Source organism: Moschus berezovskii, chromosome 18 (genome assembly GCF_049115385.1).
Source record: "Moschus berezovskii isolate FMDL1 chromosome 18, NW_MosBer_1.0, whole genome shotgun sequence".
Classification (NCBI taxonomy): domain Eukaryota; kingdom Metazoa; phylum Chordata; class Mammalia; order Artiodactyla; family Moschidae; genus Moschus; species Moschus berezovskii.
The window spans coordinates 38,719,329-38,746,824 of NC_142477.1; the positions used below are offsets into that span (position 1 = coordinate 38,719,329).

Consider the following 27,496-nt stretch of genomic DNA (forward strand, 5'->3'; position numbering starts at 1 on the left):
TGAAGGCAGGAGAAGGGGACAACAGAGGATGAGATGGTTGGCTGGCATCATCAACTTCATGGATTTGAGTTTGAGTAAGCTCTGGGAGTTGGTGATGGACAGGGAAGCCTGGCGTGCTGCAGCCCATGGGTTTGCAAAGAGTCAGACACAACTGAGCAACTGAACTGAACTGAACCTTATATGGTTGTAGAGGTTGTTTTCTTCATTGCCATAGATAGAGAGACCTCCATTCTACCTCCACCCTGGGAGATATCTTACTCCATGTTGGTTCCCAGACTGTGAAGCATGCCTCCTTAAGGAAATGGAAGGCAATGGGGCTGCTATTTCAAAAGTTGCTCAAAAATCTAGTTGTCCATCAAAATTTGTACTTTTCCGAAATTAGATAAATTTTCACTGGTGGGACTGCCTGGGACCTCACTTCCCAGCCTCCTTTGCATTTAGATGTAATTGTGTGACTCTTTATCATCAAATGGAGTGCAAGCAGAAGTGACATGTGTCACTTCCAGACCGAAGTTTTTCAGAAAGCTCTTCGGCCTTCTCCATACCTCTTCCCCTTTCGTAGCATGGGTATCACTGATGATGAAACCCTAGAGATCAACAAAACCACAACGGAGGAGTCCTGCAACCCAAAATCCCTGCACGGAGGAGAGCCAATCACCGACCATGAACAGCAGACACGTACTGCTACTTCAGGAATGAAAAATAACTGTATATTTTATGTTTGAGCTTTTGCATTTTGTTTTTTTATATTTTTAGTTAATGCTTATTGGAGTATAGTTGTTTTGCAATGTTGTATTAGTTTTTGCTGTACAGAAAAGTGAATCTGGTATACATATACATACATCCTCTCCTTTTTAGATTTTTTTCCCATATATGACATTACAGAGTATTGAGTAGAGTTCCCTACAACAATAGAGTAAGTCCTTATTAGTTATCTCTGTTAAATATAGTAGTGTGTGTATATCAAACGCAATCTCCTAATTTATCCCTCCTCGCTTTCCCCTTGGTAACCATAAGGTTTTTTTCCCTACATCTGTGACTCTATTTCCATCTTATAAATAAGTTCATCTGAGCTTTTGAAAATGTGTAGGTTTATTTATTGTAGCAGTTACTATTATCCTAACATACCACATAAATATCCTCTTGCACTGCTTTGTCATATCTGAGAATAAACTACTAAAGGCAACCTTGAACTGGCAGCAAAGCTATTATCCTCTAATCCTCAAACCCAGATGAGGTCTTCTGATCTGGTCTAAGCAAACATGAGAATTGCATTCTCCATAGTCGATGAAGGATTTGGATTCCAGTTTTAGCATCAGTTGCTATGAGCTTGCTCAGTGGAGGTCTCTATTAAGAGATAAACCTACCCTTGGTGGCCTGGCACCCTCCGATCTTTGAGGCTGGAAGGCTGCAGGACTAGGTCTTGGACTATGAGAAATTATCCAACTGAAATGCCACTACACAAGTGCTACTCCTCTCCTACACGTAACTGGGAAGCACTTGCTTTCTTTGGCACTTTCTTAAGATTTTCACACCTTTAAAGTCGTGAAAGAGGATGGCCCAGCAGTCAAAAACTATAAATTAGCATGCCCAACAAAGTGAGCAAATAATAAGCCAAATGCACTGGAAGTAACCAATCCGCTATATCTTTACCCTCACTGCTCAAAGTTTTACCCAGAGACCAGAGGCACCGACATCAGAGGGAAGCTTGTTAGAAAGCCTGAAGTTCAGTCCTCACCTCAGACTTCTGAATCTGAACTAGCATAGTAACAAGATCCAGATGATATGTAGGCTCATTAAGGCTTAAGAAGCCCAGCTTTAGCCTTTGATCTCTTCTTCTACCTCACTTCTTCTTTTCCAAGATGAAGGACCTATGGGTATGCCCAGCTGTTTTTGTTCCTGGAGAAGCAGTCATTAGAGGCAGAAAAATGAGTCAGAAAATCTGACATCATGTACCTTGGGGAGTAGCCTAGAAGCATGAGTTCAAAAGATGAATTCCCGGGACTTCCTTGGTGGTCCAGTGGCTAAGACTCCATACTCCCAATGCAGGCGGCCTGGGTTCAATCCTTGGTCAGGGAACTAGATCCTACAGGCCATAACAAAGAGTTCGCACGCTGCAACAAAGGTTGATGATCCTACATGCAGCAACTAAAACCCACCACAGCCAAATAAATAAATATTTAACAATAGCAACCAAAAAAGGTGAATTCCCAAAACAGTTTCAAAGTCCCCCCTCCCCAGTTTGCCCCAAAGGCCCAGAAAGCCTCCCTGGCTTCTAAAAGGCACTTCTCTTTCCCTTTGCAGCTCTCTCAACCTAACAGGCTGCTCCAGGAAGTGAGTCACTCCAGGAAGCTCCACCTTCAGTCAGGTGAGCCAGTTCAACTTACCTTCCTTTGGTCACAAGAGGTGTTTAGGTCCTCTGTTCATCCAGTGTTGCAACTGGCTGAATTTAAATCCCCGATTAAAGTATTAAAATAGCACCCCCCAAAAGTCCTTGAATTTCAGAATAAAATAAATTTTATTTGAAAAGTATTCACCAAGAGAAATATTAAAATGAGTAAGCTCAGGAAATTTTACACGGATGGATATTCCTCCAATTCTTTTATTATCACCTTCTACTACAGACTCCAAAGACAGCAGATAAAGTGAAGGTGTAAACAATCAACTACATTCATATCTAGAAGAGGCACAGCTATAACAAGGGCATTATTTCACTAAGAAACACCCCTCAGTCTCAGTTCACAGTTTCCTTGCTTCCTTCTTTCTTTCCTTTATTTCTGATTTGAAAATATATCCTCAGGCATTTAAGGAAATGAACACGTTCCAGGTAAAGAAATAAGATGACTGAAGATCTATTGCTTTTAAGCTTCCAGATCTCCCAGAAACTTCAGTTTATCAAAATCTACAGCACTGAACTTCTTTCAAACTCATTCCATTCTCTGAAAGTCCCTGATTTGCAAAAGAATTAATCGACAAAAGTCATAATCTCCAGGATTCTCTCATCATTAGAATGAAATAGGCGTCGGTGTCGATAGAAGCACTAAGACCAGCGTAATAGTTCAAAAAGTCTTCTTTTGAAACCTGAGAGGGATAAAGGGCGAGGGAAAGAAGGAAATGGTGTCAGACGTGTGGGTCATTGTAGAGCAGTTCACATCTCCCTGAAATCTTTTCTATTGCTTTTGCTTTGCAACTCTCCATCAGTCAAGGACAGGCAAATCAAGCAGGGGAGCCTGGCTTGCCTTTCCCCTCTGACCCTGAAATGGGGCGTCTGCAAAGGCCTGCCTGCCCACTGGGCAGCTACAGTTCCCCCATGACCATCATTTTTTGCATTAAGATAAAAATCACAACCATCATTTCTAGCATCAAGATAAATATCTCTAGAGCTGTGCTATCCAATGCAGTAGCCAAATACAGTGTTTTAAATCAATTGAAATAAACATAATGAAAAATTCAGTTTCTCAGTCACACTAGTCATATGTGACTAGTGGCTGACATTTCAGAGAACACAATATAGGACACTGTCATCATCACAGAAAGTTCTATGGGACAGTGCTACTCCAGAATTTAATTTGAATGATCTTACTGGTGGTTGTTATTAATGCTTTAAGGTAGAGAAATTTATAGCATAAAAGAATAGGTGAAAAACTTTTTAGTGAGGGGGAGGCTAGACCAAACACTTAGGTAGGGATAAAACTAGAGAATGGGGTACTTCCCAGGATCCTTGAGTACCCAGGAGCATATAATGCCTAGGGTTCAGTAGCAGGTGCAGGGGACTAGCCACAGGGGAGTTTGCTAAAGGCAAACTCGTCCAGCCTCTCAGCTTGGTGAGGATATGTGTTAGTGTTTCATGCTTGGCCCTGAGCTTCCTATAACAGGCAATAGAGTTAAGAGCAATATAATACACAGAGTATTAACCCACCTCTAGGTTCTATCTCTCTCTCCCCCACCCTTAACCTCCCCTGTTCCTTAATACCAGCCCAGAGAGTAATAATATTCCCCATGGTCTTGGAAGCATCGCTCAGAAGATGGGCATTCTGGGAACTTGCTTGGCCCATTAGATGGCAGTAATCCAACTCTGCAGGAAAAGGAATATTAACATCACATTTTCAAACTCTCATTCTTGGCTGTCAAAAAAAAATGGTATTTATGGGTAATTAAGTTTTGTTCTTTTAAAAGCACAAGAGAGTACAGTCTGAACAGGGCCTCATTATTTTCAAATTAATTTCATCACTGTAACTGAAATATCACTCAGGTAAATTTTTTAATAATTCAGAAGCATCATCAGGGAAGTAAACCTAAAGAAGCATGATATGTAACATGTTCGTTAGTAAAAAGAAATATATTTTGGAAATACTTTAAAATGGAAATAGAAAACCTAGTTGAATTCTTTTAAGACTAGTTAATGCTGCAGACTTCCCTGGTGGCTCAGTGGTAGAGAATCCACCTGTCAATGAAAGAGAGGCAGGTTCCATCCCTGGGTCGTGAAGATTCCCTAAAGGAGGAAACAGCAACCCACTCCAGTATTCTTGCCGGGGAAATCCCATGGATGGACAGAGGAATGTGGTTAGCTACACTCCGTGGGGTCACAAGAGTCAGACACAACTTAGCAACTAAACAACAACAGTTAATGTTTCAAGCCTTAAAACTGCAGAAATCCTACTAGATCAGAATCAAGGTAACAGCAAGGCACAGTCAGATAATGTAACAAAATGACAAGGCTGGTATTGTAAATTAAGCCATGTCTAACTTTGCAGCTCAAAAAGTCTCAATCTCTGGTTCCTAGAAATGAAATCCTAACTATTGCTATTCAGTGCCTACCTAGCCTACCTCTAGAAGCATGAACAGTTTTTGAAACAGAATATTTAAATTTTTATATCATAAATATCTTGGGAAATCTGCTTTATAAAACATTACTTTGGAAAATAATTCTATTCAATTTCTATTTTAAAATCCTATCAGGAGAGGATTTACACACAGGAACACCTCACTATCTCTAAATATCTAAAAACAAAATAGTTTGTTTTCCAGTTATGCAATGAAAGCATTGTCAAATAACTGTTGGCCTGGGATTGTTTTATATATAGGAACTTGTTATGACTAGCATAAGTAATTACATCTGCATGCCAATATTAATAGATATCTCCAAGCACCTGCAAAGCACGTATGAATACAGGTGAGCTCAGCCTTCACCATCTTCTTTAGATTACTGACTTGTCCCACTTGTTTTAGTATAGATGAAACAAAAGTAAATTGTCACTCAAACCCTACCTAAATGAGCTCAATTACTGGAGCCTGAATTAACGGTGATTTACTATATTCACTTTGTAGTTTCAGAGATAACCTGAAGCAAATGGATAGTGAGTAATATCACTAAATGAGATTTTAGGCATGACTAAGTATGCCACCTCATGCGACGAGTTGACTCACTGGAAAAGACTCTGATGCTGGGAGGGATTGGGGGCTGGAGAGAAGGGGACAACAGAGGATGAGATGGCTGGATGGCATCACCGACTCAATGGACATGAGTTTGAGTGAACTCCGGGAGTTGGTGATGGACAGGGAGGCCTGGCGTGCTGTGATTCATGGGGTCGCAGAGAGTCGGACACGACTGAGCAACTGAACTGAACTGAACTGAAGTATGAAATTTGTAGAATGGTATTTTATTTTCCAGTATCCTGGGAAACTAAAGGACCAACCTGGGTTTACCTGATGTAATACCTGACATTTGATAATACCCTGCATTCATACAGCACTTTATCCCATCAAAGTGGAAGCACTCCTGCAGAACAGGCCACTTGGCATCTGTCATTGTGTCTCAACTGTAGGATGTTGTCCTGCTCTAAGGCTCCCTCAGAGGACTGATGGCCTTCAGCTCCACATGGGGCCTGAGTGTTTCTAGGACATCAGCAACTCAGAACTCCCAAGTTTAAGATCAAGGTGTTTCCAGAATCAATACCAGTCCTGAGTGCAAGTGTTAAGACAAGCAAATAAACAGGTACCCGGGACTTCCCTGGTGGTCCAGGGGTTAAGACTCTGCACTTTCACTGGAGGGAGCAGGGGTTCCATCCCTAGTCAGGGAACTAAGATCCCACATGCCTCCCTGAGTAGCTGAAAATTTTTTTTAATAAAATAATAATAATCAAGAAATAGGTACCCAAGTCTTTGATAACAGGATTACAAACTACAGGCTCAGATTTTGATTCAAATTTCAGGTGCTTGAGCTCTGAGTCACAGTTCAGTTCAGTTGCTCAGTTGTGTCTGACTCTTTGCAAACCCATGGACTGCAGCACGCCAGGCCTCCCTGTCCGTCACCAACTCCAGGAGTTTATTCAAACTCATGTCCATTGAGTTGGTGATGCCATCCAACCATCTCATCCTCTGTTGTCTCCTTCTCCTCCCACCTTCAATCTTTGCCAGAACTTTTCCAATGAGTCAGTTCTTCACATCAGGTGGCCAAAGTATTAGAGTTGCAGCTTTAGCATCAGTCCTTCCAGTGAATATTCAGGACTGATTTCCTTTAGGATGGACTGGTTGGATCTCCCTGCAGTCCAAGGGACACTCAAGAGTCTTCTCCAACACCACAGTTCAAAAGCATCAATTCTTCGGCGCTTATAAATTTACTGTGAGCAGAGTGAAATTGGAGATGAACGATGGTTGCCTCGCCAGCATAACATCAAGCTGGGTGCTACCCTTTCTGCATCTGAGCTGTTTACCTCCGGTCCACTGTCAGGAACCAAGACAGAGCCAGAGACCCATGGTGCTCATGGGACCTTGGGTGAAACAGAAAATTCATCTACAGAGTTCAATGGCTATTAGGACCTTTATGACACTCTAGAGCAATAATGAATGAATTCCATTCATGAAGAAGAGGGAGAAGAATCCAGAACAAAAGAAGACAGGCCATTACGTTTGGAGATGTCCTCTCCCTGGTTCCATATACTTTTCTGGTGGAGGCAAGGTCCAACCTTAGCTGCTGGTTGATTGTTCATATTTTCAGGGAGGGGTTCTCTCCTGAGGAGCACCTTCCACTCTGTTTTATGAGGGAAAATACTGGCTCTGGTGAAGCAGGTGTGAGAATGAAACAAGAAGATGGTGCTATTCTCAGAGAGGAAGAGCTGTTTCACCACAACCCCTCACCGCACCAACTGAGACGACAGAAAGGTCCCGTCTCACACAGCTCTGTTCTCAAAAACCCCGGCAATCATGTGTTTATGTGTCTGTCAACAGATTTCACCCATAATCTGCTTTGGAACACATAATTTTAGGAGATTCATCTATTGTGTTTTTATTATAACAAATAACTAGCTATCTCTATCAAGGTTTCTGCCGTTTGCATGTAAGCAACTTGGAGAAGTAAACTATGCTTAGAAATACAGCTTTCAAAGGATCAATTACATGAAAATAATATTATATGACAGTCTATCAAGCCCTCGGCATGTTTGTTTTCCCTTCAGTCGTAAGCATTTCTAAAATTTAAAACTTGGTTATGTCTTTGAACCAAGCTCTTTATTTAAGAGAACAGGCTGTAATTTCCAGGAAAGCAAGTTTGCTGACTAATCTGAAAAACTGGAAGCTGTGAAGTTGTTTATTCTATGCCCCCAAAGAGATACCCATAAATCCAACAAGAGATAGTCCTTAGAGCATGTTAGTAGAATTACACGAAGAAAGAGTGGAAAGACACCCACACACCATCCAAGAACACGTTTGGTTAATTTAATCTCCACTTGATTAAACATCAGCTGAAAAAATTGCATCTGTAAGAAGCCTAATGTGGGTGGAAGCATCCATCACCTGCTGGTACTTTCCTGGTTCAATGAGGCAATCCACACCCGCTAAGAGAAGTGAAAGGCCAGTGACCTGCCTCCAAGAATAGAGGGATATTTTCCTTGATTGTCTACATCTATCAGATTTACAGTGGAATCTCCCATATACCACTGTGTGAAGGGTCCCAACTGCCCTGCTTCAGAAGTTAGACAAGACAGAGAGGAGAATTTCAGTGCCCACCTTTCCCTTCCTCTCTGATTTCTTAAAGACTGTGTGCAGTTAGACTGGTCTGAGAGCCAGTAGTTTTATTTGCATTTATTCTGGCACATTGCTTCCAGTTCCAATTCAGTCACTCAGTCGTGTCCGACGCTTTGCGACCCCATGAACCGCAGCACACCAGGCCTCCCTGTCCATCACCAACTGCCGGAGTCTACCCAAACCCATGTCCATTGAGTTGGTGATGCCATCGAGCCATCTCATCCTCTGTTGTCCCCTTTTCCTCCTGCCCTCAATCTTTTCCAGCATCAGTGTCTTTTCAAATAAGTCAGCTCTTCGCATCAGGTGGCCAAAGTATTGGAGTTTCAGCTTCAACATCAGTCCTTCCAATGAACACCCAGGACTGATCTTATACCACCCCTTAAAAAGCTTCAATACTTTGGCCACCTGATGCAAACAGCAGAGTCATTGGAAAAGATCCTGATGCTGGGAAAGATTGAAAGCAAAAGGAGAAGAGGGTAGCAGAGGATGAGATGGTTGGATGGTATCACTGACTCAATGGACATGAATCTGAGCAAACTCTGAGAGACAGTGTAGGACAAGGATGCCTGGCGTGCTACAGTCCAAGGGATCACAAAGAGTCAGACACGACTTAGTGACTGAACAACAACAACAAAAATTGCTTATCCCCACAGCCTAGAAAAGAACATGGCACATGGCAGTGGCTCAAAAAATATTTTTTGATCGGATATCGCTTCATCCTAAAACCATGATGCATGCAGCCTACTTGGAGGGGGCCCAGCTCTGCCTTAAAAGCTGCTATTACAGTATGAAATGTGACTCTGTGCTTGGCCACCAAGCCACAAAGAACCATACATTGTCCCCCAGAGCACCATCTGTGCCTGGGAAGAAATCCTATCAAGGTTGACATGACTTTGAAAATCTGCCCCACTGACTGGCTGGAGGAGATCTGCCTCAGTCCATAATTCTACTCATTCATCGTGGGTTTCTCATTTGCCCTCTAACTGGAATTCAGTCAGGATGCCCTGCAGCTCTTGACAGCGGCTGAGTCAGGGTCTTCTCTGGCCTGGCCTGGGTTTGTTTGCCTTGGGAGGGATTAGAGACTCAGATTCAGTGCAGATACTGGTGGCCTGTTCTCAGCAATCCTGATTCTCAGAATGTTTTCATACATTGTTCCTGCTTCATGAAAAGCTGCCAATTTCATCCTCTTCTCTTAGGCTTGCTTATCTAATATCATATCTATGGTCTAGGCCCAACCTGTCCAGGTTCAGGTGAAGTGCTCTGAAATGTTCTTTTGGAGACACTTTTTCTCTTTTATGTTCTGACCCAAGTGGTCAGTTTATTTTTGCTTTTAATTGCAAAGGGAGTAATGTTTTAACTCTATAAGTTAACTAAAAAGAAAATATATACTAAAAAATATTAGCAAATGATTTTTAATGACTCTTCTCTGTTCTTCCCACTGCTACCAGAAGGAATAAATTTGAATAATAAGTGATTTCTGGCCTAGTCACAGGTTAAGGCTGAGAGCAGGAGTGGAGTGATCCTGACCAACAGGTGATTAGACCTGGTTTCTGGAGGGTGGCAGGATGGAGGGGAATGTGGGTAGAATTGTCACTGCCAGCCAGAGCCAAACCTGTTAGAAGGGAGGTAACTGAATGTGACCAGCTGCACTGTGAGGCATGAATGATCAGAAATCTGATAGCAGTGCCCTGCACCCCAATTAGACAGGAAGCAAAGTACCACTGGGGAAGACAAAGCTGATAGCTGCAACCTAGTCCTTCTAGAATCACATGCTTATTCTATGGCCCCAGTTAAGCAGAGGCATGAGTCATTCCCAGAATCAAAGACACAAATTATCTAGAGCAGCAGGCTTGAAACCAGTGTGCCCAGGTAACCGGGGACCCCTTCCTTAGTCACGATATGTAAGGCACAGGCTGCAGAAAACATGAATATTTTTCTGTCCATTTCTTCATAACTTCCTCTGGTTTTCTACATCATACCTATATTTCTTCATAATATTTGGTGCCTTTTGGACAACCGCTGTCTATATAAACATTGATAATAAGTCCAATAGAAAACCAGACTTGTGCAATTAATTTGCAAAAAAGCTAGCTTCCCATGATATGGAGTTGCTCTCACCCTCAAGAAAAAGGTCCTTTTTCCAGCCTGTAATCAGGGTAACTCAACAACAAACAAAGCAACATGTCCTCTTTAACAATTGTTATAACTCTCATCCAGAAACTTTTGTTTACACAATTTTTAAATCAATGCATATCCTGGTCTCAAATTCCAAATTCACCAAGTAAACAAGTGAACTGATAAGAAAAACGGCAAGTGTGTTCTGACCCTAAATCCGGAGCCACTTGAATACATAAGATCTTAAAGGGGACCAATACCCCAGTCTGTGTACCCAAACCAGGGGAGGAGTGCAGCCAGGGTCAGAATGACAAAAAGGACTCTCTGAGTAACAGGGTCATCACCTCCAGCACCAGAGCCAGCGGACTAGTCTCTGTGTTTTGATCTCTGGCCCAGGAACAGAAAACAGGCAGAGAGAGCTGTAGTTTCAATATCTACTCGCCTGCAGCAGGGGCTGCCTTTGCTTAGAAGCCTCTCTTGGGGAGATACTTACACATCAACAACGTGAAGCCAGAGCTTAGACCTGGGAGGAGGAGACGTCGAGCCGCAGAGGGTCAGGATGGAAGCTGCCTAAGGTCCTTGTCTACGCCTCACTCTCTTTTCGCTGGTGGGAACTTCAGCGTGACGGGCCCACAGCAGGGAGGGGAGAGAGGGCCATTCCACCAGACCCCTGCTACGATGAGCCCACTCACAGGGTGAGCTGTCCCACAGAAATCCTGAGAGCACAGCCCAGTCTCCAAATTTAACCGCAGGAACTGTCCTGACTCTACTGCTCAAGGAAAAGGTCTCTAGTCTCACATCAGCCTGTAAAATGACCCCAAAATGTCATTTTAAATCTAGTGGCCAAACTGAGGCTTACTGAAACGGCAAGCAGAGAAACTCAAGCTTTGAAACCTGAAACTTTGAAACTTGAAACTCTATGAAAATAGAGTTCAATGTGGGGTCTCCTTCTGATCCCCAGATTGGGACTGAGACTCATGAAGATTTACCAAAAGTCTTAAAAACAGATAAATTCTTCAACCTAGAAATGGACCATCTAATGGGAGGTGGAGAAACACTCTGGGTGCCTGGGTGGGATTATAATATTTGAAATTTTGTTAATAGCCAAGGAAGAAATTTAATTTTTTTTCCAGCCTGGCTTTAGGAGACTTATGGACCTTATTTTAACTGATATATATTTTAGAACTAAGGAAACAGCCTCAGAGAAGTGACAGTTAAATACTTAATGTCTTTATTCCTTCTGCACTAGAAAATGCACTGTATGGAAACACCTAAGAAACCCTGGAATGAATATGAACTCAGCACTGATCCTGGTTTTGAGCTGATGTTTAATCATTTGGAGCCACATGGCAGCCGTTAAGGTCCCCTGTTCCCAGGTCATACATTCAGAGCTTCCAGGCGGTTCGCATCATGACGATGAAATACACATCAGTGTCAATGGACGCGCTCACCCCGGCGTAGTAGTTCATGAACTCTTCAGGGGTCACCTGCAGTGTAAAAGTCAGAAAAAAAAGAAAAACACACAAAGCTTTGCTTCTCACCATTTCCGCTGAGGCACATCTCCAGGACCTGTAAATGGGAGGGAAATTTCAGTCAAAGAGACTTCTTAGTGACACCACGGAGGCATGGATCTAGAAAAAGAGAAAAGATGAGGCTGAGGATGGCCGTGAGGGAGTGGCCAAGGGGAATAAAGGAAGAAAGTCTCGAAAATTTCCAAACCAATCCAAATGGAAAGTGAGATGCAGGTCTCATCTTCCTGTAAGAGCGGAAGCCCATCTGTCCAGGTAACTGAGACTGAAACTCAGAATAAGAACCATGTGTTCCTTAACCACAGTGAACAGCGTCTTTCTGTGACATGTCAGAAATACCACCCTCATGTTCTTGTGTCAAGACAAGACATGTTTTTTACCTTTAAAAATGGAGCTCCATCCTACAGATAAGGAAAGAGATTTCTTGTTAAACACTCCTTGGCTTCATGCTTTTTTAAGATACATATGATTCATTCCAGGCACAGAGTAAGTTCTAAAAGATCGCCCCACTCCAGCCCCACTTGGGTTCTCTCTCTTTCCATGCTGTTTCAACTAATATGCTTACTTATGCTAAGTTTTCCTTTCCTTTAAAAGAGAAGAAGTGCAGTTACCAATGTATTTTTAAATAGGAGCATGTGACAGGTGAGCTCTAATTCAACTGTATTAGCAGACAAAATTAGTTGAGTCAGGGAAATAATTGCTTTTTGGTTTGATCTCTATGACCAGTGAATATAGCCCCAAGTACAGACCAGCTTATATGGGAGGACACAGACACAGTAATGATGGTTGTCTGGGAAGGTTATCGCTTTTCTAGTTAGCCCTCAAATTTCAGTGTCATGATGGATTGAAAACATCACAAAAAGTGAAATCCATAATAATTCAAAACCCTTTTCTAACCCCTAGCAGCAAACTCCTCTCTCACCAAGTCTCAGGGAACATTCTTATCTCTTCCAAGAATCATGAGTTGACTGACCCACTTGTATTTTATGCTGAAATTATAAGGGAACAGAGAAAAAAGTCATAGGATCCATCCTTGTCTCCTTCTCTTCTCCCCGTCTCTCTCTTCCTCCTGCCTCTCCGCTCCCACCCACCCCATAAAAGAGTAAAAAGCAGTAGGAAGAAAGACGTTGAATGGAGCTAGTAACTGAGCTGTGCCTATCAATGCCTGGAAGTGGAAATAAAGAACACATGTACAAGAGCTTTTGTTAAAAATTACAGAGTACCATTAGTGTGCTCCTTTCTTGAGTTTCTTTATTTCTGGCCTCCTTTGCATTCCCCAGCTTTCAGCTCCATTTGGGGTTCCTTTATAGCAACAGCTCTTTGTTCATTCAAAATGTAACTCAACATAGAAAAGTCTGAATCATGCATCAGGGTAAAGAAACATTTTCATTACTCCTATTAAGTGGAATATCCCTGGAAAGTCCTTGGCAGAACGTCTGGGTGATAATAAGTGCTTGATAAATACTACTCAGATTTATAATTATGCTAAGTGAAGTTTCTGTGCATAATATGTGCATGTGTGCATGCTAAGTCACTTCAGTCATGTCTAATTCTTTGTGACCCTATAACTGTAGCCCACCAGGCTCCTCTCTCCATGGGATTCTCCAGGCAAGAATACTGGAGTGAGTGGGTTGCCGGTTTCTCCTCCAGGGTGTGCATAATAGATTTAGTCATTAAATCAGGCACTTCTGAATCTTTGAGAGGCAAAGATTTCGAATACCCATGTGAATAAGAGTCATTTGGGACACTTGTTATAAATGTAAATCCTTGTACTCCACCTCCCCCCTCCTTAAAAACAATCAGATTCTGCAGTTCTTCAGGGCCGCCAGCAACCTGAATGAATAATCCATTCCCTGGATAATGAGCACTCAGAGAGCTGGGGTAAAGTTTATGCAGAGTCTGTGAAATTCAGGTGACATCAAATGCTATAACCGCTAAAAACCCCAATAACCCTTACTTTGAGTATTTGAGAACCTCATGTGGCTTGTGAAGATAAATGTCAGAAGAAACGGGGTGGGAACTTGAAATCAGCTGAATCACAACCACTGGCTATTCTGACTTGGGTTAGAGAAAAGGGCAGCTGAGGTTTCCCCTGGCAAAGGGGAGGAACCACCTGCAGACGGAGCGGGGAGGGGCACAGATACAGCCTGGGACCCCGCGTCAAGATGGGCTAATTTGGGGAAATGACAGTTGACTATTTTTCCACTGCCATCTCAGAGATCAAAGGCCAGCCTCAGGGGAAGAAAACACGGTTCTACTGTTTCTGTCCCCATGCATTTGACTGCCCTACAGAATCTAGGCTCCTTTTAAAAATCTACTTCTGTAATCACTTCAGGCTAAAATGGAGCATATTTCTCTGCCCCTGGCAGGAAAATGCCAGCAGAAATGACAGAAAGATCTCCCTCCTGCCCCCACATCCCCTTGGTCACAGGGCTCACCATGAAGTTCCCCCCCCAAAAAAAATGGGGGGAAATTCCCTTTAGGACAGGAAGGCTTGTTTCCTCTCCCTATCTCCATCATCTCTGCTTCCAGCCCACTGCCACACAAAACCTTCCTTGTGGCAAAGAGGTCAGGAGTCACTGTCCCTAGGGTCCTGCTGCCCTAGCCACACAGGGAACTCCCTTCCCCATCACCTAAAACCTTCAGGACATCTCAGAGCAGAACCAATCCTGGGTCAAAAATCCCATTTCTGGATGTTGATAAAAGCCAGATGACATTCTATCTTGGACTGCCCTGGTGGCTCAGATGGTAAAGAAAGAAAGATTAGTCACTTAATCATGTCCAACTGTTTGTGACCCCATGGACTGTAGCCTGAAAGGCTCCTCTGTCCATAGGAGTCTTCAGGCAAGAATACTGGCGTGGGTTGCCATTCCCTACTCCAGCAGATGGCAAAGACTCTGCCTGCAATGCAGGAAATTCGGATTCCATCCCTGGGTTGGGAAGACCCCCTGGAGAAGTGAATGGCACTCCAGTATTCTTGCCTGGAGAATCCCAAGGACAAAGGAGCCTAGTGGGTTACAGTCCATGGATTTGCAAAGAGTCAGACATGACGAGTGACAACCACTTTCAGTTTTCTTTCATTCTGTCAGGGAAGTGTGTAATTTCCTCGGTTCTGTCTCGTCACAACAAAAATGTGAAGCGACGGATGTTAAAGTCCTCGGCTCATCACAGCTCTTAGACAGTGTTACAGATCCATGTTACAGCTCAGTTTTATCTAGAAAATAAAGGAAAATATGTCCTCGAGGTGTGAGGGCATGCCGAGCCAAAAGACGGGAAGAGGAAAGAGAGTGCACACGTGCATGGGCACGTGGGAGAGAGACCCCTGACCCCTTGGCTCCTCTTTTTATGTTTTCTCCCTCCCCCTGGGCCTGCCCTATGTATATTGGTCTAGCCAGGAGCACTGTTTGTTCTACCTGAGGTCCTCACTCTGGTCCTCAGACCTTCCTTTGTTCTATTTCCGTGGGCTTTTCTCTTCCTTCTCTTTTAGCCACCACCATTCTGGACTCCTTTTTCCTATTCTAGCTACCTAACAATTCCATCTCAGTTTAAATACAGTTATGAAAACAGTATTCCTTATCTCCTACCAAGCAACATGTTTTGTCACTTGAAGACACGAGTCATTGGAAATGGGTGGTTGCTTTTGTCCTTAAGTTCACTGGAGTTTAGAAATGAAAGTTCATCTCAAAGCCCCCCAAAGATTAAATCAGAGTGAATTCTGTTATCTGGCATTCCCTTAATGAATGCTTCCCTGAAATGACATTTTCATGTAGCAAGGTGTGATGACAAACAATGCTCAGGAGGATGTGTGAAAAGGCAGGCAGCATCCCTAGATGCCCTGTGAACCATGTTCCCCAAAATTGAATCATGGTCTCATTTTGAAGTTAAATATGTATTATCATCAAGTTCATTGAAATTAGGCTAGCTTTGTATGGTAAATATGGCAAACAAGAAACAGAACATTTAACCAAAATGCCACAGTCTTCAGATGATGCGTGTTTAGCTGTATATGGCTCCTCTACAAATGTATGTGCACCACACACGAACACACACACACACATTTTTACTACTTTTATTCCAAGTTTTCAAGATAGTCACCAAGGAAACATTTTACTTCTATTTATAATATATATATATATATGGTATAAGTATTTTTAAGGTTTGGGACCCATTTATAAATACAGAAAGAAATCTCTTTCACTTACCACTCCATCTTTGTCATAGGGTGAGTCAAAGTTATCCAGAAATTTCCGGAACACTTGCTCCTCCGTCCATTCACCGTTCTGGTACTTCGGATGGTGTTTTGCATTGTATACCTCTCGAAGGTCTTCAATTGTTATCACACCATCTCCAGTCTTGTCTAGCTTTCTAAAAGCTTGCATAATCACCTCTTTTCTGGCTCTGGACATTGGAGGCTAGAAACAGAGGAAAAAAGCCACATACACAAGTCGATGAGCTTTCCTTGTATCATCTGCGATGAAATATCTGATTCCTCTCAGTGATGTGCAATTGCAATTGTTTGTGTGCCTTTAAATGATGTGCATTGTGACTGCTCCAGAAAGTCCCTAAGCCTGTATTGTCTCCTGCCCACCTCCTCCATGATGTGCTATCAGCTTCCGAAAACCAAGTCTCACAATAGGCAGTTCAAACCACGTGAAAGCCAAACGCAGGGGATACAGTGATTCATGGGACCACTTACTCTTAATGTGAGAAGAAACTCATTAAAGTCTATTGTTCCATTTCCATCTTTATCAAACCTCCGGAAAAGTTCTTCTGCCTCCTCCTTTTCCATGACCACAGCATAATCATTTAACCCTTTCACAAATTCTTTGAAATCAAGGGTTCGGTTGTTATTGTCATCCATAATTCGAAACACTCTGAAGATAATATACACACACAAAAAGGAAGAAAACACACAAAGAACAAGATATAAGAATAAAAATTCAAAGAGAAAGCCACTCTCAAGGTTTTCTGAAGTAAAGACAAAAGTCTTAGGTTCTTCTCTGGTGAGCTTCTTCCCAGCCCCTCAGAAAAGAAAGCAAATGTTTAAAAATATACCGTGTGCTCTAATTATATGACTTTCTGAAAATGCCAGAACTGTAAAGCTGGTTAAAAAAAAAAAAATGCAGGGAAGGGGAGAGAGATTGGGGAAGCCCAGAGATTCTGGGCAGTGAAATTTAGAGTGGAGGATACATGACATGCATTTGTTAAAGCCCATAGGACCTCACAGCACAAAGAGTGAGCTTTAATGTGTACATTTAAAAAAATTGTTTAGCACATCAGGGAATCCCAGGAAGGAATATAGATTGTACTGAGGGAATTCAACTGTTTTATAAAAGTTTGAGACAGTCTCACTGAAGGGGGGTAGAAAGATGAAAATGCTGACTTAAGTAACTCTGGGAATAAGTAGAGTTCATAAGACTAAAGACAAAAAGAGCTGCACATAACCTCTGTACTCTAGTTGGTAAAGCTATTTCTCATGGAGATACAAGTTGACAATTTCTGTTTTGCTGTATGGTACCCTGGATCCGAACAATTAAAGGGACGATGGGAGCTAAGCTTCTCCCTGTTGGAGTGGGGATTTATGGATAAGCCAGGACAGAGGGCTAGAATGATCTGATCAATAAGGACTGAGTTGGAGACATCAGTAGGAACTCACATTTAGCTTAATATAAACATAGATGAATGCATATAAAATATTTACAGATATGTATATATAGAGAGGGGTTAGCATATACACCAGAATCTCCTTGTCCTGTCAGTTAGGAGAACCTAGAAGTAAAACCTCAGTAAGAACAAAAACATCTAGAGTCTAGATCTTGGTTTATAATACAATTCTCCAATAAAAGGAAATGAGCTTCTTGGAGAAATGTCTGATTCTAGAACTGAGGCAGAAAAATATGCAAGATAAGCTTGGAGTATCTTATACCAAAAAGTAAAGAAGTGCTCAAAGAAACTCTGCATTGATGGAGATCTATCAAACGGACACAGAAGCCAACGGAAAGAGCTCCCAAGGCCAAAACTGGAACAATTTGAACAATAAAAAAGTGTTGGGTTATAACCCAAAGTATAAAATACACATCCATGAGTTAATAATGGTTTAAATAAATGATTGAATAAGTAGATAAATGTGGGAGAAGAGATAAATTTCTCTTGCTGAATTCCAAATAAATTATGCTCATACTCTGTCCTGAAGGAGGAAACCATGCTCCCCAGGCCCTAAGTGGGGCTCTGCATAGACACTTCCCTTTGAAGAGTCCAATATGGAGAGGCAGAGGGGAAAGCAAGTTTACAGAGGAGAAACCAGGCACTGTCTCAGCCAGGAGACCAAGATCAGCACCAATGGTGATAAACCATTCTGATAGTTGGAGAAGGAAATGGCAACCCACTCCAGTACTCTTGCCTGGGAAATCTCATGGACAGAAGAGCCTGGAGGGCTACAGTCCATGGGGTCACAAAGAGTCAGACACAGCTGAACGACTAAACCACCATCACCCTCATTTGATAGTACGCATGCATCCTTGATTTGATGTGACGTCACTTTTCTTCTGTGGCCCCCAAAGAAACATAATCCCAGTCTAACTATAAGAAAAAAAAGGGGGAAACGGACAGCCACCCCTTGAGGAGAAATGTAGGGAAGGGCAAAACCAGTAAAGGAGAGGAGGCAGAGGGCACATGCACGCAGAAGGCCAAGGAGGAGGCAGTGTCTGTTCACAGTAGATGGTTCACAGTGGAAGGGCTGGTAGGGGCACGGGGTGGAGGTGGTGTAGATGGCAGGAGAGATCCAACTGAATGGGCCCGGAAGTAGATAAGACAGTAGTAGTCATGAGGGGTCTACGCTGAGGACAAGAACGTGGCCCCAGCACGAAGGTGGAGGATGGACTGACACAATGTTGAAGGGAAGTGGGCTGGCCTTCCCATTGGACCGTGACAGCCTGGCCAGGATCCATTTGCCCACATCCTGAGCTTCTGACAGAGCTGGGCTTGGTCTGAGAGTGAGGGACTGTTGAAAGTGGCATTCCAGTGCTCAGTAACCTGTTGGAAAGGAAACCTCACAGCCACCAGATGGGAGGTTGGAGTTCCCCAACATGGCACTCTGTCTGTCTCTAATGCACAACTTCTCACAGCAGGAGGATGCCCATCCTTGTGACTCTTGCTGTCCTGAGTTCTCCGTGAACCCTGGAGAAGCCTTACTCGCCCATGAAAGCCCTGAGATAGCATGATGCCCCAACCATGGCAGACACTGGGTTTAGTCTTTGGAAATAGGTAACACCCTGGACCCACCCTTAGGAGGCTTACAATCTCTTTCCACTCAGGTTTCCCAGGCCTGAGGACTAATCCAGCGATCAGAGGGCCAGGAACAGGAGTTGTTCTCCTGTGAAGCTGAGGGAATCCCTGGGTGGCAGGTGATTCCTGTGTCCCTGCAAGGGATGGAGACACAAAATCTGCAACTGCCTCTAAATCCCTATTGCTCCTTCCCTATTCTAATTCACTACCCCCGCTTCAAATTTTACTCATGCCAAACGTCTGATCCTAAGCTCAGTGAATACTTTAATAGCACATCCATTGCTTTCTCTGGACATACAGAGGCATTTCTCAGCCTCTCCTGAACGCTACTGAGAGCTTGAGGTCAGCAGAGGCAAACTATTGCATTTAGCATGGATAAACGGCAAGGTCCTACTGTAGACCAAAGGGAACTATATGCAAGTCTCCTGGGATAATTCATCCCTTATCGTCACAGCTTCAGGGACTGTCTCTCTCATTACCCTGCTTGTTGCTGTTTAGTCACTCAGTCATGTCTGACTCTTTGCAACCCCATGGACTGCAGCATGTCAGGCTCCCTTATCCTTCACTGTCTCCCAGAGTTTGCTCAGACTCATATCCATTGAGTCAATGATGCCATCCATCTCATCCTCTGTCACTCCGTTCTAGGTGTCTCTAATACCTGGGCATGCTTCTCCCTTCACTTTGATTTGTCCCAGTAGCTGCACTTAAGAACCAAAAACTGTCACAAGGAACCTCAGAGATCAATGCTTCCAAACTCTGCATTTTACAAAGGAGGAGCTGAGACCCAGGAGAAAGTGACTTGCCCGAGGGCCCATGGCTGGTCTCAGCCTCACTTGGCCACGCTCTGCCTTTCTCCTTCATCTCCCTGCAGCCCACAGCCCAGGTCCTACCTGCCAAGCCCTTTGATGCCCGCTGAGCCCCTGGCCAGGCACTGCAGGCGGAGCCTCTCGATGGGGTCAGTGGCCACGGTGAGCTTCTTCTTGGCCTGGATCGCCATCTCTCGGTCGTGGCGTGCGGTCCCTGCCATCTGAGAGGGAATACACACTGGTGAGTGGGGCTCACGCCTCCCCGCGTGCCTCTGGCTCAGTAGGATGACCACAGCCTTGCTGAGGACATTCACAGCACACTCTCTCACCCACTTCCTGAGAACCATCTCAAATCTCCCAGAATCTCCAGATTTCAGCTGCAACAACCATGTCCTGGCACATCTGCAGCCTGGACAACAGTTTTAAATATACCATTTTAAATACAGCCATCCCTGTTGATGACACACTTTCATCTCTCAGAAGCTCTCTTCCCATCACACAAAAATAAGTCTCATTTCTCCAAACACTTTTTGAGCCAGTCTTACCTGCTTTATTCTTTTATCTAGAATTTTCCATATTCCCTTTGGTTGCAGATTTAATATTCTCCTTTTTGGTATAAAGATTAATTTTTGATGCTTCTGTCTTCCCGGAGATTCTCAGTATTGGACTTTGATGATTCTTACGAGTAATGAGTGTGTTTTCCTGGGTTGACTGGGCTTCCCTTGTGGATCAGTGGTAAAGAACCTGCCTGCCAATGCAGGAGACACGGGTTCAATCCCTGGATCAGGAAGATCTACTGGAGAAGGGAATGACAACCCACTCCAGTATTTTAACCTGGGAAATTCCATGGACAGGGGAGCCTGGTGGGCTACAGTCCATGGGGTCACAAAGACTCAGACATGACTGAATGACTAACTACACATGAATGCCTGGATTGACTGGTTAGTGTCCATTAACACCTAAGTAGGTTCTCAGGACAGAGAAAGGTAAATAGACTCTCTCCTGAAGAATAGGTATATCTTTTTTGTACAGTTTGCCTGTTGTGTTTTAAACATTCAGAAAGAGGATAGAGGGTGGCTGCAGGGAAGCACTCCACTTTTCAAGGTCCGTGAGCAACGTACTAACTGTACTGACGCTGTAGCCAGGCATTGAGAATCCACACCACCATGGAAAAGCCACGGAGCTGGAAGCCTGGAGACCCAGGTTCTAAGCCTGAGTGCAACCCACTCCTGGTGAGGTCTGAGCAAATCTCGGGGCCTCCAATTCCTCCTCCTCTGTTAAATGAAAAGATTAGATTAAATGATCTTTAAATTCCAGCTCTGCTCCAAGAAACACTACTCTTCCTATGAGCCCACTGACCCAGTTAATTGGGGAGATTCCAGAAATTTCTTTTTCAGGGTGAGTTGTGAATAAAAGGAACAAGAGAGCTTGATGGATATGCAAAGAAAATAACATTCACGGTGCAGAAAATACTGGTGTTACAAGGGTACCGCCCTTGACTCGAAGGCTCCCCTCTGCCCCCAGCCCCCCAGGTGCTGGCACTTCCTCCTTTCATCAGCGATGATGACCCTCTTGCCCTCCAGGGCTGCTCCCTCCAATACAACCCAGAAGGTCTCCCCACAAAGTTCTCAACCTGAAGGTTTGTATGTAGGGGACGAGCTGTATATGAAATATCCAACAGAGGCAAATCCATGGACAGAACACAGATGGGTTGCTGCCAAGGCCTGGGAGGGGGGCCGTGGGAGTTACTGTTTCATGGGATAGGCTTTCCTGTTGGAGTGCTGGCACTTGATACAGGTGATGGCTACACAACAGGGAGATTCAACCGTACATTTTTAAATGCCTGATTTTATCACGTGTGGATTTCACCTCATTGTTTTAAAACCCTATGAGCAAATTTCTCCTATGATTCATATTTCACAGATAAAGAAATTGACGAGCACAAAAATCAAGCGGCTTGCCCAGCTCCCACCATCATCGTGGCTCACGGAAATTCACACGCCATCAGGACTGCAGAGCCCCGAAAGGTCATCCAGTGCCACCCCTTCCTCTGGTGACTTGGAAACTGGAACTTGTTGGTTAAGGAACCTGCCCCAAAATCCCGGCCAACAGTGAAACTTGGGGCTTCAGACCAAGCAGGGCTCCACCATCTTTGTGAATACTACAAAAGTATTTCAAAGTACAATTTGACGGGCCCCAGGAAGAGGAGAGCAGGGTAGAGTCTGGGAAAACACCCCACCTGATCTGTCTTTGTAGAGGTCCCTACCCAGTGACCCCACAAGCAGTTACCTCCAGAATCTAAGCTGATATATCCAGGAAAAAATGACATTCTCTCCTGCCATCCAGCCTACCATGGTACTTCAAATGCCAGTGTTAACTACCCTTTTTAATCATTTAATGAGCCAGTTCATCAACAAGTAGCTAATATTTATCATGTGGTAGTTTCAAAAAGTGAAAGCGTTAGTTGTTGAGTCTATACAACTCTTTGTGAACCCGTGGACTGTAGCTCACCAGGCTACTCTGTCCATGGGATTTTCCAGGCAAGAATACTGGATTGGGTTGCCATTTCCTTCTCAAAGGGATCTTCCAGACCCAGTGATCAAACCCAGGTCTCCTGAATTGCAGGCAAACTCTTCACTCTCTGAACCACCAGGGAGGCACTGCTGGAGCAAATTACTCCAAGAAGCAAGTCCTTGATTGAATAGCTTAGAATCGTGAACTTCGAGTACTGAACTCCTCTAGTTAGCAAAGCAGGAAACAAAATTTGCTAAGAACTGAGGGCTTTGGAAAAAGGCAAGATGAGTCAAGTTTTGGTGAAGACCATACTCAAGCTTCTCAAGTTTGCATGAAGGTACCAGGGCAGGAGTCTGTTCCCAAACGTATGTCACCGGCATCACAGCACTGAACAAGCGTCCCTGACTCCAGACGACCCTCTCTCAGCCTGGAGGAGCCCGCGTGGGGACAACAGAGCCCATCCAGCCGGGTCTGCGCCAACCTAGAGGCTGCCCTCCGAAGAGCGTGGCTGCAGCGCCACCTTGTGTTGGCACCGCGTCCGCGCAGGTTGCTGGTGCGGCGCCAGTTCGGTCCATTCCCTCAACAAACATCTAATAAGCTCTGGGCACTGGGGAGGAGTCGGGGCGAAAGTGGGAAGACAGCCGAGTCAAGGGAACTCGCGAGACACGGCTCAGCAGCCGTGGGGTGGGGCTTTCTCAGGATTTGTCAGAGGAGGTGAGGGTGGTAATCACCCAGGCGAGGGTCGTGGGAATGCGAGAAAAGCGAGAGAGCAGTTGTCTATTTCCCAAGTGCGACGGCCAGAGTGAGAAAATATAAAAAAAGAAACGATTGTAACTGGAGAATTTTAGTCTGACTGAAGACTAAGGGTGTCTGTAGCGGCGGGGGTGAGAAAGAGCCGTGGAGATCGGGCGGGGATTTGGGAAGGGGAAACTGGGAGAAAGATAAGACTGGGAAGGTGGGCTGGCATCAGATCCCCTAGAGCCTCGGACACCATGGTAGTGAGTTTGTCCTGAGAGCGGCAGGAGGCCACAAAGGGTTTCAAGCGAGGGAGCGGGGCCCTTTGTACCAAAGACCCCTTTGGATAAAGTGTGGGGACCGGACAGGAAGGTGGAACAGGCTGACTGTGGGAGGTGAAGCCAGGCTGGCAACAACCAGATGAGAGCTCATGCTGCCAGGAAGGTGGTGTCGGCGGTGGGGGCAGAGAAGATAGAGACATCCATCCGAGTTGGAGAATAAGGGCCCACGGGCTGTGGAGGGAGAGGGTCCCAGGCATCACAAGCTCTGGCTTGTAGCTTCGCATCCCAGGCCCCATGGGGGCTGGCCTGGATATTAGGGGCACAGGATGAGTCTTCAACAATAGTGAACTGTGAACTTCCAGATGTTCAAGCTGGTTTTAGAAAAGGCAGAGGAAGCAGAGATCAAATTGCCAACATCTGCTGGATCTTAAAAAAAAGCAAGAGAGTTCCAGAAAAACATCTGTTTCTGCTTTATTGACTATGCCAAAGCCTTTGACTGTGTGGATCACAATAAACCGTGGAAAATTCTGAAAGAGATGGGAACACTAGACCACCTGACCTGCCTCTTGAGAAACCTGTATGCAGGTCAGGAAGCAACAGTAGAACTGGACATGGAACAACAGACTGGTTCCAAATAGGAAAAGGAATACGCCAGGGTTGTATATTATCACCCTGCTTATTTCACTTATATGCAGAGTACATCATAAGGAACGCTGGGCTGGAAGAAGCACAAGCTGGAATCAAGATTGCTGGGAGAAATATCAATAACCTCAGATACGCAGATGACACCACCCTTATGGCAGAAAGTGAAGAGGAACTCAAAAGCCTCTTGATGAAAGTAAAAGAGGAGAGTGAAAAAGTTGACTTAAAGCTCAACGTTCAGAAAACTAATATCATGGCATCTGGTCCCATCACTTCATGGCAGATAGATGGGGGAACAATGGAAACAGTGGCTGACTTTATTTTTCTGAACTCCAAAATCACTGCAAATGGTGATTGCAGCCATGAAATTAAAAGATGCTTACTCCGGGAAAGTTATGACCAACCTAGATAGCATATTAAAAAGCAGAGACATTACTTTGCCAACAAAGGTCCGTCCAGTCAAGGCTATGGTTTTTCCAGTGGTCATGTATGGATGTGAGAGTTGGACTGTGAAGAAAGCTGAGCACCGAAGAATTGATGCTTTTGAACTGTGGTGTTGGAGAAGACTCTTGAGAGTCCCTTGGACTGCAAGGAGATCCGACCAGCCCATCCTAAAGGAAATCAGTCCTGGGTGTTCATTTTAAGGACTGATGTTGAAGCTGAAACTCCAATACTTTGGCCACCTGATGCGAAGAGCTGACTCATTGGAAAAGACTCTGATGCTGGGAAAGAGTGAGGGCAGGAGGAGAAGGGGATGACAGAGGATGAGATGGTTGAATTGCATCACCGACTCGATGGACATGAGTTTGAGTGAACTCCGGGAGTTGGTGATGGACAGGGAGGCCTGGCGTGCTGTGATTCATGGGGTCGCGAAGAGTCGGACACGACTGAGCGATTGAACTGAACTGATGAGTGAAAGCACCAGCAGCAAAGCCCAAGGGGACCTGCCATGGTCACCATATCTCCTAACATGGGGCGGAGTTAAAGGCTTCGTCATCGCAACGTCCTGAGACGCAGCTGCCCGCCACTGGCTAAGGAAGCTCTCCGCCTGCATTCCGGGAACCGTTGTGGAATGTTAGGGAAAGCTGAACATGCATGGAGGTCTGTCTCTTCATAATTCTCAGCGAGGTTCATGGAATCTCTCTTGCTGGATTCAGAGAAAAACTGGAACAGAATCTTTGGGGAAGAGAGAAACGCTCAAGTCCCGGGTTGCTCTTCGTTGGGTTGTCTTTGGCGCCATCTAGTGGCATTGCAGCCTCCCTCCCTGTACCGGCTCTGTCTCCTCCCTCTTTCCCCGCCCTCCTCTCCTTCTCATGCCGGGTTGTGTGTGCAGCTAACAACCAACACCACAGGTGGATCTGGTTACAACAGACAATGTTTGAAGGCAATAATTGGGGAAAATTGAACCATCTCTGCTGACTCCAATCTATTCAAATTACCGGTCATTACTATGTGGTAGATGGCAAAAATAACAGTGGTTCCTGAGGACGTTTCCCCATAGAAACTACTTCTCTAGAATAAATATTAGATCCCAGTGTGCAGAGTAGCCTAGCAGGTGGCTAGCATGTCCCCGTTCTGAGACTGAAAGACTTAAAATTTGAAAAGAGTCGTGGTTTCTGCAGTAATGTCTGGGAAAACCCCAGAAAAGGTATAATGACAGGCGTGTGTCTGTGTTGTTGACATGGTGAGAGTTCCCTCGTCTAATCCATCTGAGCTTTATTCAACTAAAAAGACCTTTAACATCTCTAGCTATGCGAGGGACTATGCTAATTCTGCAGGTGATGTTATAGAGCTGTGGTTCCAAAGAAACATGATCCTGCCTCCCAGGGGACATCGGACGATGTTTGGAGACATTATTGGTTGTCACAACAGGGGTGAGGGATGTTACTCTCATCTAGTGAGTAGAGGCCAGAGATCTTGCTCAGCCTATGAGGAGACCCTTGACAATGAAGAATTCTCCAGTCCAAAATGTCAGTCGTGCTCAGGTGGAGAAGCCCCGCTGCAGAGAAAGACCTGGGACCAGCAGGGGTGCTGAGACCACCACTGAAAAACAGACATGCCCACCCTCCACCCCAAACACAGCATCTCTAGGTGTGAGTGCTTGGAATCTACATTTTCATGTTTCCAGGTGGTCTTTACTAATACACACCCAAGTTTGAGAAGCTCAGCTGTTAGCGACCAGGTCACTCTTCAGTGGCAGGACCTTGAGAGGAAAGGCTGGGGGCAAAGTTATAACACAGCACAGTGAAGGATGCATGAAGCAAGGACGGGCGCACTGACCGTTATAACCAGGCCAGGGACCAAGCCCTTGTCAAAACTGCACCCATCAGCACGCTGCCTCCCGTGGGGGATGCTAGTGAATAGAAGTCCCTCCCCTGAGAATGTGCCACGGGACAGAGGCAGAGTCAAGGCTGATGTCCACTTCCGTCACGGCCACTATGTACAACGGTTAGGGCAAGGTGCTGAGAAATTGCTTTGGGAACTCAGAGAAAGACCATGAAACGAGATGAGTGAGAGGCAGGGCTTCAGGGAAAAGATTCCTTGGAGAACGGGAAGGATTTCCCGGTACAGGAGGACAGCGAAGGGCAGTGCAGAGCAAAGCAGGACCCTCGTGGGTCCTAAAGAGGACTCCTCTGTCTCACTGTGGGGTCCTCCCTTGGGTTTTCAGTGCTGGAGTATCGATACTAAAGGTTCCGTGAGGTTTCCTTCTGGTCGAGATGAACAATCTTTCTTAGTCTCTTCCTTTTGGAGTGGCTTCCCTGGTGGCTCAGACAATAAAGAATCCACCTCTAATGCACAAAACCTGGGTTTGAACCCTGGGTTTGGAAGATTTCCTGGAGAAGGCATGACAACCCACTCCAGTATTCTTGCCTAGAGAATCGCAGGGACAGAGAAGCTGAGCAGGCTACAGTCCATAGGGTCACAAAGAGTCAGACACAACTGAAGCGACTTAGCATGCATGCACATTTCTATTTAACAAAATAGAGAGGTACAAAGAGACTAAGTTCAGACGTAAGTAGCAGAACCAAGGAGAAGGCAGTGGCACCCCACTCCAGTACTCTTGCTGGAAAATCCCATGGACGGAGGAGCCTGGTAGGCTGCAGTCCATGAGGTCGCTAAGAGTTGGTCACGACTGAGCGACTTCACTTTCACTTTTCACTTTCATGCACTGGAGAAGGAAATGGCAACCCACTCCAGTGTTCTTGCCTGGAGAATCCCAGGATGGGGGAGCCTGGTAGGAGGCCGTCTATGGGGTCACACAGAGTCGGACACGACTGAAGTGACTTAGCAGCAGCAGCAGAACCAAAGTTCTGAATGGGGTCTTCTGTGCCTGCCACTTCCCCAAGGGGCTTTTGTAAATTACCCACAACATTTCAGAAAATATTCCTTTTTTAAACAAGGAACCACTATAGTCATCATAAATCATTCATATATTAAACCTGAGACAAGCTTATCCGCAATATTGCAGCCAAAGCACACTTAGTGAGGACAGCTGACCTTGGAAGTTCCTGGAGCACTTTGCCTGTCCCTTCTTCTGTGTGAAGAGCTCTTGTTGAGGTCAAGGACA

The 27,496-nt window shown here is 44.7% G+C and overlaps 1 protein-coding gene across 4 annotated transcripts in view; it reads right to left on the reverse strand.

Annotated features, from left to right (window-relative positions):
• Positions 1 to 2,548: 2,548 nt before the first annotated feature.
• The window catches only part of CAPSL (calcyphosine like), a 32,785-nt gene continuing 7,837 nt past the window's right edge, over positions 2,549 to 27,496 (reverse strand). The window contains exons 2-6 of one of the 4 annotated variants that reach the window (XM_055422181.2): positions 19,841 to 19,977; positions 16,363 to 16,540; positions 15,869 to 16,078; positions 11,521 to 11,624; positions 2,549 to 3,081 (exon numbers count right to left, since the gene is read on the reverse strand). In XM_055422181.2, coding sequence (XP_055278156.1) covers positions 11,523 to 11,624; positions 15,869 to 16,078; positions 16,363 to 16,540; positions 19,841 to 19,977 — 627 coding nt within the window. In that variant the 3' untranslated portion in view covers positions 2,549 to 3,081; positions 11,521 to 11,522. Of the gene's footprint in view, positions 3,082 to 11,447; positions 11,707 to 15,868; positions 16,079 to 16,362; positions 16,541 to 19,840; positions 19,978 to 27,496 lie in introns of those variants that run through there. The other 3 variants (XM_055422182.2, XM_055422180.1, XM_055422178.2) reach the window with 3 other exon arrangements.